The 13,891-nt window shown below is 32.8% G+C and overlaps 1 protein-coding gene across 10 annotated transcripts in view; it reads left to right on the forward strand.

Moving 5' to 3' along the window:
* Window positions 1-13,891, forward strand: part of L3MBTL3 (L3MBTL histone methyl-lysine binding protein 3) — a 176,203-nt gene that overhangs the window by 30,481 nt on the left and 131,831 nt on the right. For all 10 annotated transcript variants that reach the window (XM_007484546.2, XM_056818760.1, XM_056818759.1 and 7 more), the window contains exon 4: window positions 11,652-11,763. In XM_007484546.2, coding sequence (XP_007484608.2) covers window positions 11,652-11,763 — 112 coding nt within the window. The remainder of the gene's footprint in view (window positions 1-11,651; window positions 11,764-13,891) is intronic.

Consider the following 13,891-nt stretch of genomic DNA (forward strand, 5'->3'; position numbering starts at 1 on the left):
AATAATTTCACATATTTGTGTGTGATTTAAATAAAAATGCAATATGAGAGTATGAATATGCGATGATCTGATAAGCTTCTACTCTGTATTCATACAAAAATTATCATTTATACATATAGATTTACAATATACAAATATATCTGGTTTTCTTGAATTGTCTCATGAATTTTTTCTTTTTGCAAATAGAGTTACCTTAATGTACTACATACAGTACTTGTATTTTTAAACAGTCCATCAGTCAAAGTCAACAAACATTTTTGGCACCTACTGTGTTCCATGCACTGTGCTTCTTTTGTCCATATGTTTTTTGTAAATATATATATTGTTCTTCAAATTATATGCTTTTTAATAAAGATTATTAAATAACACTTTCAGAGAGGACATACCTAGAAATCAAACTCTCAGTAAAGATAATAAATCTCCAAAGAAGGATATCGACTTTTAAAATTCCTTCCTTTGCTCTTGCTTGTCAGTGGCTAAACTAAAGTTCTGTGTGTGTGTGTGTGTGATTGTTAAACTTTTTGTGTGGACATTTATACCTCAGAAATCTACAATTCTGCAACTTTTACAGCTTGATTTGTTGTTTTGATTGTGTAGATGTATGAAAATATTGGAGAAAATGTTAATAATACAAATTAACTTTTAAAATGTGTTAGCATAGATCCCTCACCCTCTCAGGTGTTAAACATTTACCAGCACACTCCTATATTGCTCTGTAAACATTGCTTGAGCTCAGCAGGAGTACAATAGAAGACTCAGGGGATGACTTCATCACCAGAGAGGAGCCTGGTAACTCTAAGATGATAAGAACAATAAAAAGAATAATAATGAAGCCTGACATTTATATAACACTTCAGGTTTGGGCATAACCATTATCTCATTGAGCCTCACAAAACCCATTTCCACCTGTATCCATCTGTAATTTAGGTCATAGAAAAAATATTGAAGGCCTATTCCATCCAATTCCTTACCTTGTGGAGATGCTGTGGGGCTCTAGAAGTCAATCATTCATTGTAATTCTAGCTCTTGTAGGTTTCTCCAAACTGGAATGGTCTCAGTATGGACTTTGTATCTTGCCATCTAAAAAGTAGCCAAGTTCAGACTCATCACCAGGTTTCATGTAGGAAGGTAAAATGTTTTCATTTATGGTAACTTTTAGATGGAGGGAACTAAGTTGAGAATTGCAGTGCTCATTAATTGAGAAAGTATCTGTACTAATTAAATTATGTATCTATGAAGTGTTATATTTATATTTGAAGAAACATTGGATGAAGAGTCAGAAGACCTGTTGCTAGTACTAATACTACTTGTCTGACCTTGAGTTATTTATTGTGCTTCTTTCTGCCTGAGTTTTCTCATTTGTAGAATTAATGGGGACATCTAGTTGTTATAAGTTCTATCCACATTCTATGATCTGTATCTGGGTTTGGTGCATTCAAGACATTGATTTGAAACTTGTCCTCACACTAATATCATTTAAAAATATGTGTCCTCCTGATTTTGCTTTATGGCACCAAAGGGATAAAACATGTAAATTGTTGTGGTATTTTTTAATATGTTCTTGTGATTTCATTGATATGGGAAACTGGTGGAAGAAAATACCTTTCCCAATGCAGGTAGGTATATGCTCTGCAATTTAGAAAGTTAGGAGAGTTTCCTGGAAGCACCGAGAGATGGGGTACTCTCTTAGAGGCAGAGCCTCCTCCACAAGATCAGACTGTATGTAGCACACCAGCTCTTCCTGACTCCAAGACCTGGACTCCATCTACTATGCTGAGTAGCTTTCAAATTGTATGCTACAGAAAATGAATTTTTATGATACATCTTCCTCTATGGCCATTTAGTAACTGTCCTAAGTTAGCTTTTATTTTAATCACCTACTGCTACTCCTTTTTTCCTCTGGAATCTTTTTTTTTTTCTCCCAGTGATTTATTTGCTATAACTCCTATTGGAGATTTTCATCCTTTTGTGTTATTACTAAGACTTAGTTCCAATGGAGTGAGGGCCCTTCTTACTGAATAGTTTGGATTGCTTCAGGGTTGGTCAAACAATGGAATTGTAACAATTTTTCCATTAATTTGATCAGTGTAGAAAGGTAATACCCTTTTCAGTTTGAATGATCTAATTTGACTGTTTAGGCTAATCAGATTACCTGGTTTAATTATGCTATGTTCCTCTCATTTTGTATTGTATAGATAAAGCTAGGTATAGTTTCATTATCTTTTATGGTCATTATAGCTTTCATTATCATCTTTTATTGTTGGTTTAGGCTTGTATCACTCTTTTCCTTTGAGGCAGTCCAAACATTATCAAGTCAATTATGTAGCTTGGATCCTCTAAACCAAATTTTATTTTTATATTAAAATTTGAGTTACATAAGAAACCTGAAGGAAATTCAGTCTTACACAAACTTAAGGTTTCAGAGAAAACTGAATAAATCATGGAATCTTCCATATTACATATTCCCAGTCTTTCATTGTCTGGATTTTTGTTTTTGGCATAATATAAATGTAAGTACTATTTGGTGACAACAGTACATACAAAGACTTTTTGGTTTAGTAATAGGAACACTGGCCTAGGGGGCAGAAGACCCAATTTCTAATCGGCATTATGACTGTGACACATCACTTAATCTCTCTCTGAGCCTCAGTTTCCTCATCTATGTAATGGAGATAGTAATTCATATTATGCCTATGTCTCAGGGTATCTCAACTGAAAAGTGGACATCAAAGTTATTTGATAACAAAAAAACCTTATGCGGATGTAAGATTCTTGTAATGGGTTTCTGTAATACATGTTAGCCTCAGAATATATCAGCAAAACAGCAACCTCAGGTTTCAGAAATATATCAGTGTATCCAAGGGGTGCTTTGTTAGGCATATAGAATGTTTCTTTACATTAGAGTATGTTGCTGTTTTAAAGAGTTTTGCCTGTAGAGCCTTATGGTCAGCTTCCAGTCAGGAATCTTTACATATCCAATTTAACCATAATAATTTACAGATGACTAATAAGGAATTTTAAAAAATTGAGATTGAATAATGCAGAATTGTTGGAAAAAGCCTTGCCAGATTACTCCTAAGATTCCTTCCAGATCCAAATCTGTAATCCTATGTAGAATCATTACCTAGAACAATATTTGGAAGTGGATGGATCATCTTGTTTGATCCTCATGTTACAGATGAGAAAACTGAGGCTCCAAGAGGTTAATTAACTTTTCCTTGGTCAGAAAGATAAGTAGTCTATTCAGGATTTTGAATAAATTGAAGTTAAAATTTACCATCTATATGTAATAATTTACTAAGAATACTGTTATATATACTTTTGTAATTATCACTAGTATTAATTATATGACTATTTTTATATACTATAGATAATCACATTTACATAATGCTTGCTTTAAGGTTCTCAAAGCACTTTTATCACTCTAAGTCCTTGATGTAGGTAGTGGAAATATTATAATCCCCAATTTCCATATGAGGAAACTGAAGTTTGAAAAAAATCATTGGCTTGTTTAAGATTTTGCTACCTGTAATTGTTAGAGCCAGGATTCATACTTGTTAATAAAGTCTTAGTACTGTAAACATTACAAACAGAGCACACTTTTCTTGGTGTATATTTTTTTAACATTTATAGTGTGATTACCTTATAGTTTTGAGGCACTTTTCAAAAATCTTATTTTCTACATGTTTTTAAATAAGAGAGATGTTTGTGGCCTATTTAACTCTCACTATAGATGGCAAGATCTTCTAGATTCATGTTGGCAAAGATGTGGCATGTGTTCTCTGGCATGCTGAAGGGGGCTGCTCCACTCCCCTTCTGTGCTGTGCCTGAGGACATTTTTCACATGACCCACACCTCTGCCCAGTAGCCCAGCCTTGAGCACTTTCTCCCTCTGCTCTGTGGAGGAGTGTGGTAGGGCTCATAGGCAGTTTGAAGGTGAAGTTTGGGCACGATATCTCTAAAAAGTTCACCAATACTGGACAACAACATTGTGCTATGATTGTATCAAGCCCTGGAACATGGCAGGGCCTTCTTAATGATATCCATAATCTCTCAAAAGAGAGTTTGGCTTAACAGTTTCTATACAAGGAAAAAAACAAAACAAAACAAAAAGCCTATAAGATGAAGGCTCTCTGTGATTAAGGCTACAGTTAGACGAACAGCCTGTAGAGCATGGACTGACTTTGAAAAAATACTGTAATAGTTAATGAGCTGGGGTCAGAACTGACCAGGAGGAGAATAGTGTGACTTTGGGAAATTATGCAGTGATTTCAAGGACTCTTAACTTCTTCCTGAAACTAAAAATCTTTCTTTTTAGCAACAATATTCTTCCAGTAATGTTATTTGACTGGGATCAGTTTACAAAGAATTAAGTTAGGGTGAGTTAAAGCTCACCCTTGAAACAAAAAGAGGTGCAAGGAGAGGATGAATAGGTTTCTATATACCTCACTATATTTTAGGAATTTAAAAAATTGATTGGTATGATTACCAACATTTATACAGCTATAGCTGTAGTACAAATTTTAATTTTTAAAGCATGAGTAGATAAAACAGTATTATTTGATAAATTTAATATTTTTACCATTGGTAGTGCATAGAATTTTTTTTAGAAATGAAGTACTTATTTCATATTGCTTTAAATTGTACAGACTTCCCCAAACTGATGACTTCCAAGTAGAGTGCAGGTAAAAATATAGATTAGTAATTATTGTAAACATATACAGAACATCTTATCATTCTCAGATTGAGTGTTTTTTTTTTTTCAGAATGAAAGTATGTTATATTAGTGTTTATGGAAATCTGTGCCTGAAATTTGAATCATGACATATAGCTACCTACTCAACTTAAATACAAATTTTCAGTTATAATCAATCAGAAAACATTTATTAATGCTTGCTAGAGACACTTTGCTAGGTGTTGGGGATACGAAGATAAAAATGAAACATTTCCTGCTCTTAAGTAGCTTATATTTTTTTTGGGGGGGGATAATATCTATATTGATAAGTATATTCAAACATAGTGACTTGCTGGAGGAGGACTTTTGATTGGGGAGGGAAGGATCAAGAAAGGCTCCATGTAGGAAGTGATCTTGAGCTAAGTTTGAAGAAATCCATGCTGCAATGAGAAGAAACTATACTATGGAAAAGGATAAAGGTACAGATTTTAGAGATGGAGGGGTGTAGTGTGTGTGTATGTGTGAGGAACATTAAGAAGACTATTTTGAGTATATTGTGGACTGTGCAGCAAGGAGTAATACATTATCAGGCTGGCAAGGAATATCAGAGCAAGGAAGGGCTTTCAGTGCCAAACTGAAAAGTTTATATTTGGTCCTAGAAACAGTAGTGAGCTACTGGGGTTTATTTGGGTTGGTCATGAATTTTAGGAAGATCACTTTGAAAGTTGTGTGTAAGATTATTTGGAGAGAAAGTAGACTTGAGGCAATGTCACCAAGTAAGAGGTTGTTATAATTATGAAGGAGAAAGGCGATGAAGATCAGAACCAGGGGCTCTTCCATGTGGGTACAATGACTATGAGAGACATTGCTGAGGTAGATTATAATTACCCTTAGAACCAGGGGAGCACTACACGGAGGAGTTTGGTGAAAAAACAAAACACTTGATCCCATATATTTTTATGAAGTAGGATGGAGAAATAAAATAATAAATTTCCAGTGAAACAGACAATTATTTGAGGGAATTTTGATTTTTGAGATGTAACAACTTTTCTTAGAAATTAACTGTGCTTAAAGTTTTTACTAACAGGTACCTTTATTTATTATGATCAACCTGATCCTCAGAGTTAGAAAGACTGCTTGCTATCTGTTAGGGAATAGGTGACTTAGGATCAAAACATTAAGATAAGTCTTCATAAATGCCCATTATTTTAATTCTGAAGCCATCAGAATCTATAGTCTCTATTGTACAGGTCTATTTCAAGCAACATCAGTAGCAGCTTGCTTAGATAGTAGGCGTTTAATAGCTATTTTCACTTCAGGTATTTGATCCAGTTGTGGAAAGAAGCCTACGGTGGTTTGATGGATTTAATGGCATTTTAGAAACTTAAGCCTCACTTGATTTGATGTGTTATCTAATTTTTCAAATGTGTTACTCATGTTTCTTAATGGCAGAATCATCTACACCAACACGTACTTTCTCTGACAGTGAGATGAAGAATGAAGTATAAAAAGGAAATATGACTTTCCTAATAGGAATTTAAAATCCACATGTTATTTTTTCTTTGATTAATAGTCTTTTGATATTTTACCCCCAAATGATTGCCAGTGCTATTAGATTTATTAATTATTAGTAATAATTGTAACATCCTGTTTTGTCTAACCTTGCCCAGTAGATGGTACTATTAGTCTTATTTTGAGACTTAACAGCTTGCATGCCTTCAGGTCCTGATAGATACTGAACTTTCCACTTTAACATTTTGCTTTTTATTGGTTTGGAAAAGTGAAATCATCTCTCTCCATTTTTTTCTTACTTAGCTAAATGATAAACTACTTGTTTCTTTCTGTCAGGATATATTTTTCCTGGGCACAGTGAGTAACACTTTCTATTTTGTTAGTTTTAGGAATTGACTTCTATCTTTCTGTAGCAGCTTAGAGAACTCTACCTGTATTCACATTTTATACATGAAAAGAGGGAAAGTCCAGAAGGAAAAAGGAAAGCGATTCCTGCATGGATAGACCTGGATCTTTGCCTGGAACAGATGCCCTTTTGCTCTATTTCTTCCTACCTCTCTTTAGATTGCTACTTAGGAGCAGTGCATTTGCCTGGCTTTGAGAGCACCTTTGTTGTATGTAGATGAGAGATGATAGTTTTGCTTGTCCTCAGCAGCTATTCTGGCTTTTTAATATGCATCAACTCTTCTGTTAGAAGAAAGAATTGAGTTCAATATAGCAAATAAATGCTTTGTTAATTTGACAGAATTTGTTTCTTGATATTTTTCAGCATTTTAGAAATATTCTGAATAAATAACTTACTTTTTGTGAACAGTAAATAGTAAATTTTAAAGTTGGCATAAAGAATGCTTATATTTAAAATTTCTATTGTGTGAAATAGCTAAGTCCTACAAGTAATAGCCTTTGAATTCTGCTTTTTAAAGCAGTCTTTGCTGTGTGTAAGATAATTGTGATTTCTGATTAATGCTGTTTATTCTATAAAAGGGAAAGAATCAAGATGAAAATGAATTTTAATTAGTCAATGATAGAATTATTTCAGGGAGAAAAAGATGAGGACAAACAGAAGATAGGGTTTTGTTTTAAAATTCTTTAAAAATTAGTAACAGAATCCTACCATCCTATTTCAGGAGAATATGTTGTTTAGAAGGAACCACTACAATGACAGAAGATTTCCAGCTGATACAGTTGCTGCTTTCTTTGATATTCTCTTGCCTGGATTGAAATGTCCATAAGAGGGAATTGCCCTTTCAAGTTGCTTCTTGAAAGCTAAATTGGCTTGTGGCTATTAAGTCTGCTCTGCCCTCCCAGCTAGTTTCAGTTCTCTGCAAGGACAGAGAGGAACTCAATGGGCAGCAAAAGGAGGTACCTGTACAAGAATGTGCAGTTTCCTGTGGGTGTCTGGGACCCATCTCCACCACTGCACTGCTGTTTCACTTTAGCCTTCAACATGATGGAAAATGTCATGTTTGGTTTTCAAGCTTTTATTGTATAGTTCATTGTTTATAAGATATTCCTTCATATTGAATGAGGTAAACTTGGTAAGATAGTTTCCCCTATTCCCCCCCAAATTTATGCTTTCTCTCACTACCTTTGATTGTAGAAGTACATATCTTAATAAAATAAATTAATGACACCCTAGAGGGATAGAGTAGAGAGTATTTTTTTTATTATGAATTATATAGACATGATACTGAATTTATAGGATCTTGGAATTTAAAGTTAACATTGACATTAGAAATCATTGATTCTAACACCCTCTGTTTTAAGAGTAGAAAACTAAGACCACAGAGAGTAGATGACTTGCATAAATAGAACTTAGTTGTGAACTCTTCTGATTTACTTTGTAGCTATATAGAAGAAGGTGGTCTTTTAAAATTTGATTTATTTTTTATTATTTTAGATTCAAAGACACATTATTTTCTCAATTACTTGTGTAAGGGTAAAATTAATGTGGTTGGACCAAATTTATAAGAGTGTGGTCGCCAGAAATTATTACTTTATAGCACTTTATTTATAAAATAGAGGGAAAGAGTGAAAGTAAGAAAATCAGAGAGAGAGAGAGTAGATAATTACTCCAGCCTGGTTGGAACCAGGCAGGGCTTCAGAGGCTGCAGCAAAGGACCCAGAGTAAAATTAGCCATGAGGCCTCCTCCAAGATGAGGGGCCTCTCCAGAGGCTAGTACCTCCAGAAAGCCAGGAAAGGGAGTCAGCCTTTTTCACTCACCCCCATGGTAGTTCTAAGGGAAAATCGAAGAGCAGTCCAAAGTCCTCAGCCAGAGCTACTCCAGGCCATGCTTGAAGGCAAAAGAGCTGATCACAGGAAGTTTTTTCCACTTTTAAAGACCCTTCCTTTTGTCACCTGCTGTGCCTTCCTTCCACTTTACATGGGTCAATTGCAGTTATAGCTTTGCTTAGGACTTCCCAAGGGTAGTCAGTTGATTCTGATTTGTCATTCACTATAGCACATGTGGGTCACAGACCTCCCCATACTTAAAGATAAGTGGGGTGTATACACTTCTGGTGATTAAATCTAAAAATGGGCAGGGGAGAGTTAGTCTCATCTTACACATGTAATAATAATTTTCACCATGTTTTCCAAAATTATAAGATTCACTGATGTGAATGATAGTAGGCTTTGATCCACATCCAACCTACCCAACAGTTATTTCTCTGGAGGTGGATAACATTCCCAGGTATAAGTCCTTCAGAATTATCCATGATCATTGTAATTTGGAGAGTAGCCAAATTTTCAGAGATGGTCATCATACAGTATTGCTGTTACTATGTACAATGTTCTCTCAGATCTTTGCTCTGCATCAGTCCATATAGATCTTTCCGGCTTTTTCTAACATTATCTTCCTTATCATCCTTATAGCAAAATAGTGTTTCATCACCAACATGTACCACAATTTGTTCAGCCATTTCCCCCAGTTGATGGACATCTCCTCAGTTTCCAATTCTTTGCCACCACAAAAAGAGCAGCTATAAATATTTTTGTATAAGTAGGTCCTTTCCCCTCATTTATTATCTCTTTGGGATATGGGACAGACCCAGTTGTGGTATTGCAGAATCTAAGGGTATGCACAGTTTTATAGACTTTTAGACATAGTTCCAAATTATCTTCCAGAATGTTTGGATCAATTCACAACTCTACCAATAATGCATTAGTGTCCCAATTTTGACATATTTCATCCAACGTTTATCACTTTACTTTAATGTAATATTGGCCAATCTGATAGGTGTGAAGTGGTACTTCATTCAGAGTGTTTTAATTTTGTATTTCTGTAATCAAGAGTGAGTTAGAACATTTTTTCATATGATTATTGATAGCTTTGATTTCTTCATCTGATAATTTCTTTATATCCTTTGACCATTTGCCATTTGGGGAATGGCTTGTATTTTTATAAATTTGACTCAATTATCTATAAATTTGAGAAATTAGACCTTTCTGAGAGAAATTTGTTATGAAAAATTTCCCCCAGTTTTCTCCTTCTAATCTTGGATATATTAATTTTGTTTGTACAAAAGCTTTTTTATTAAGACCCAAATTTTCATTTTGCATCTTATAATGCTTTCCCTCTCATTGCCATAAATTCTTCCTTTCTCCAAAGATCTGCCAGGTAACCTAGTCTGTGTTCCGTTCTCCTAATTTACATATAGTATCATCCTTTATGTCTAAATCATACACCCATTTTGACCTTATTTTGGTATAGGGTGTGAGATGTTGGTTTATAGCTACTTTCTTTCATACTGTTTAATCAATTTTCTGAGTAGTTTTTTTTTGTTAATATAAATATTGATTTCTTATCCCCAAAATTGGGGTCTTTGGGTTTATCAAATACTAGATTGCTATGGTCATTTTCTCCTGCATATTGTGTACCTAATCTATTCCAGTCCCTATTCTATTTCTTAGCCAGTACCAAACTGTTTTGATTATTATTACTTCACAGTTTGAGATCTGGTACTGCTAGGCCTCCTTCTTAAACTTTTTTTTTCCATTAATTCCCTTGATATTCTTCACTTTTTGTTCTTCCAGATGAATTTGTTATTATTCTTTTTAGTTTTTATGAAATAATTATTTGGTAGTTTAACTGGTATGACACTAAATAAATAAATTAACTTAGAATTTTCATTTTTATCATATTACTTGACCTACCCATTGAGCAATTAATATTTTTCCAGTTGTTTAGATCTGACTTTATTTGTGTGAAAAGTGTTTTGTAATTGTGTTTATATGATTTCTGTGTTTGTCTTGGAAAGTAGATTCCCAGGTATTTTAACTTGTCTAGAGTTATTTTAAATGGAATTTATCTTTCTATTTCTTGCTGCTGAACTTTGTTGGTAATATATAGAAATGCCGATGATTTATGTGGTTACTTCGTATCCTGGGGCTTTACTAAAGTTATTAATTATTTCAACTAGTTTTTTAAGGTGATTCTCTAGGATTCACTAAGTATACCATCATATCATCTGCAAAGATAGTTTAGTTTCCTCCCTGCCTACTTGAATTTCAGTTTCTTCATTTCTTATTTGCTAAAGCTAGCACTTCTAATATGGCATTAATTTATAGTGGTGATAATGAGCATCCTTGATTTTATTGTGAAGGCTTCTAACTTATTCTGATTGCAGATAATATTTGTTGATGGGTTTAGGTAGATACTGATTATCATTTTAAAGGAATGGAGGAATGGCCCATTTATTACTATACTTTTTGTTAGTTTTAGTAGAATAGGTGTTGTATTTTGTCAAAAGCTTTTTTACTGCATCTATTGAAATAATTGTGTTATTTCTGTTACTTTGATTATTGATATGGTCAATTATGCTGATAGTTTTCCTAATATCAAGCAAACCTTGTATTCCTGGTATAAATCCCACCTGGTCATAGTAAATAATCCTTGTGATATGTATATTGCTGAAGTCTCCTTCCTAGTATTTTATTTAAAAATTTTACAACTATATTCATTAATGAAATTGGCCTATAATTTTCTTTCTCTGTTTTTGCTCTTCCTGGCTTAGGTAACAGTATGATATTTGTGTCATAAAAAGAATTTGGTAGGATTCCTTCTATGCTTATATTGCCAAATAGTTTATAGAGGATTGGGATTAATTGATCTTTAGATATTTGATAAAATTCACTTTTGAATCCATCTGGCTTGGGGGATTTATTTTTGAAGGAGTTCATTGATGATTTGTTCACTTTTTTTTGAGCTGGAATGAGTAATATGTTTTTATTATTTGCCAGATCTTTAGAATAAGTGGTAGATTATTTATTAAAATATTAGAAATGGTTCTGTTTTTTCATTATTTTTTAAAATGTGGTATTTTTATTGATTATGTAACCCAATTGTTTGAAGCATCTAAATAAAATGTTTTACAACTAACCTTTTTTTTTCAATTAAATAGATTCTGTACACAAGGATCTTAGTAAATTTTTGCCTGATTTCTTTTGTATTCTCTTACATAGTTTCGGGTAAATGAGTTTGGAGCCTTGGAAGTTATTACAGATGAGACTGAGATAGAAAGTGTTAAAAAAGCTACTGCTACCACAACATGGATGGTTCCTACTGCACAAGAAGGTTAGAAAGAAATGACTTTATTTTTCTTTTGTTTCTTTTCTGTTTGGAACATTTAAAAATATTGTAAATATACATTTGTAAACATCTAATGTCTTGTAACAGAGGATCTTAGATTTCAACCAACTTGGTTGGAAAAACAATTACATCTTTATATTATATTTAATATAGATATATCTAATTGATTTCCTTTGTAGTTTCTATGCATTTTGTTTTATATATTTAAAGATTTTATTCTGAGAAAAAGTCCACTTCAACAGACTGCCAAAAGGGTACATAACAGAAAAAAAGAAAAAAAAACTTCAGAACTTATAGAAATTGGGTCTTAGAAAAGTCTATGATAATATGTAATGGAAATTCATAGTTTCTTATACAATTTCTTCTTTTGCCCCTTTTTTGCATATGAAATTATGTTGTTTTTATTTTAGTTCATAATAAAAATAAAGATCTAAATAAATAAGTAAAGATTTAAATTTAAAATATTACTGGAAGATGTCCATGAAACTCATATTAATTTTAACAGGATAAAGAAATAGAGTAAAATAAACTCATATTTTAAAATAGCAATTGTTAGATCTTGTTATTCTAGATCTAATTAACACAATGAATTGGAGGATTGTCAGTTCTCAAGCTGATTCATATAAAATGATAGCCATATAAGTAGTTTAGTGAAAATGGCTATTCTTTTCTTCAATTTAGAAAGTATTTTTTTGGGAAAAGACATTTTGCATGCAAAAATAGTATCTAGATAATTGTGATTGTGTATGTTTGGTCATAGACACAAAAAAGGAATTGGAGAGGTGTTAATTTTTTTGAACTTTACATGTAAATACTCTTAAAATGCCCTATATTAATCAGAAACCTATTTACAATGTACTAATTTTGGGGTACTATATTGAGTATTTTTTATTATCAAAAAAAGAACCACTTTAGCTGTGAATTGATCCCAATGATTTTGGAGGGCAATTTGGAACTATGTTCAAAGGGCTATAAACTGTGTAATAACCTTTGATCCAGTAATACCACTACTAGATGTGTATCCCAAAGAGATAAAAAAAGAGAAAACAACCTACTTGTGCAAAAATATTTATAGTAGTCCTTTTTGTGGTCACAGAATTGGAAATTGGAGAATGCCAATCAATTGGGGAGTGGCCGAACAAGTTGTGGTATATAATAATGTTAGAATACTATTGTGCTATTTAAAATGCTGTGAAGAATTGGAAAGAACTACATTAACTGATGCAGAGTGAAATGAACAGAACCAGGAGAACTAATTTATACATAGTAACAGCAATATTATATGATGATCTACTGTGACAGACTTAGCTCCTCTCTGCAATACAGTAATACAGGACAATTCTGAAAGACTTATGACAAAGACTGCTATCTACCTCCAGAAAAAGAACTATTGGAGTTGGAATAAAGATCAAAGCATACTATTTTTCATGTTAGTTTAATCCGGTTTTTATTTCAAGGTTTTGATTTTATATAAGTATTATTTTATAACAATGAACAATATTGAAATAGGTTTTGTATGATAATACATGTAAAGCCCAGAGCAAATTGCTTTTCACTTCTGGGAAGGGGGAGGAAGGGAAATAATTTGGAAATTCAGAAAATTTATGTGGAAAATTGTTATTACACGTAATTGGCAAAATAAAAGAAGCATTTTCTGAAATTCAGAACTCCAAATTGTTCATGAGAGCATTCCTAATTTATTGGGAAATTGACATTTCTCATTCTCCATAAAGTTTCCTATAGGATCAGGCTTAGATAGAAAAAAAAATCTGTAATAAAACTAAAACATATTTTCTCCATGTGAATTGTCTTTTTTGCCCACTATCCCTCTCTTCAAATCTTTTAAATATACTCTTAAGGTTAATGAAAGTATTGCAAAAAGATTACATTTTATAGAAGAAAGAACACTTCTAGATCTTTGCTTTATCTATCATTTATTAACTTTGTGACTTTGGGTAAGTCACTTGTATGTACTTCCTGATCATCAGTTTTCTCAGTTTGAAAATGTAATAGAGAGTAGTTATAAGATTCAGATGAGAGAATGACACATAAATTTCTCTATGACTACAAAGCATTATCTGGCTTTTATTAATATCATTTTGGTAATTCTGGA

This window comes from Monodelphis domestica, chromosome 2 (assembly GCF_027887165.1).
Source record: "Monodelphis domestica isolate mMonDom1 chromosome 2, mMonDom1.pri, whole genome shotgun sequence".
Classification (NCBI taxonomy): domain Eukaryota; kingdom Metazoa; phylum Chordata; class Mammalia; order Didelphimorphia; family Didelphidae; genus Monodelphis; species Monodelphis domestica.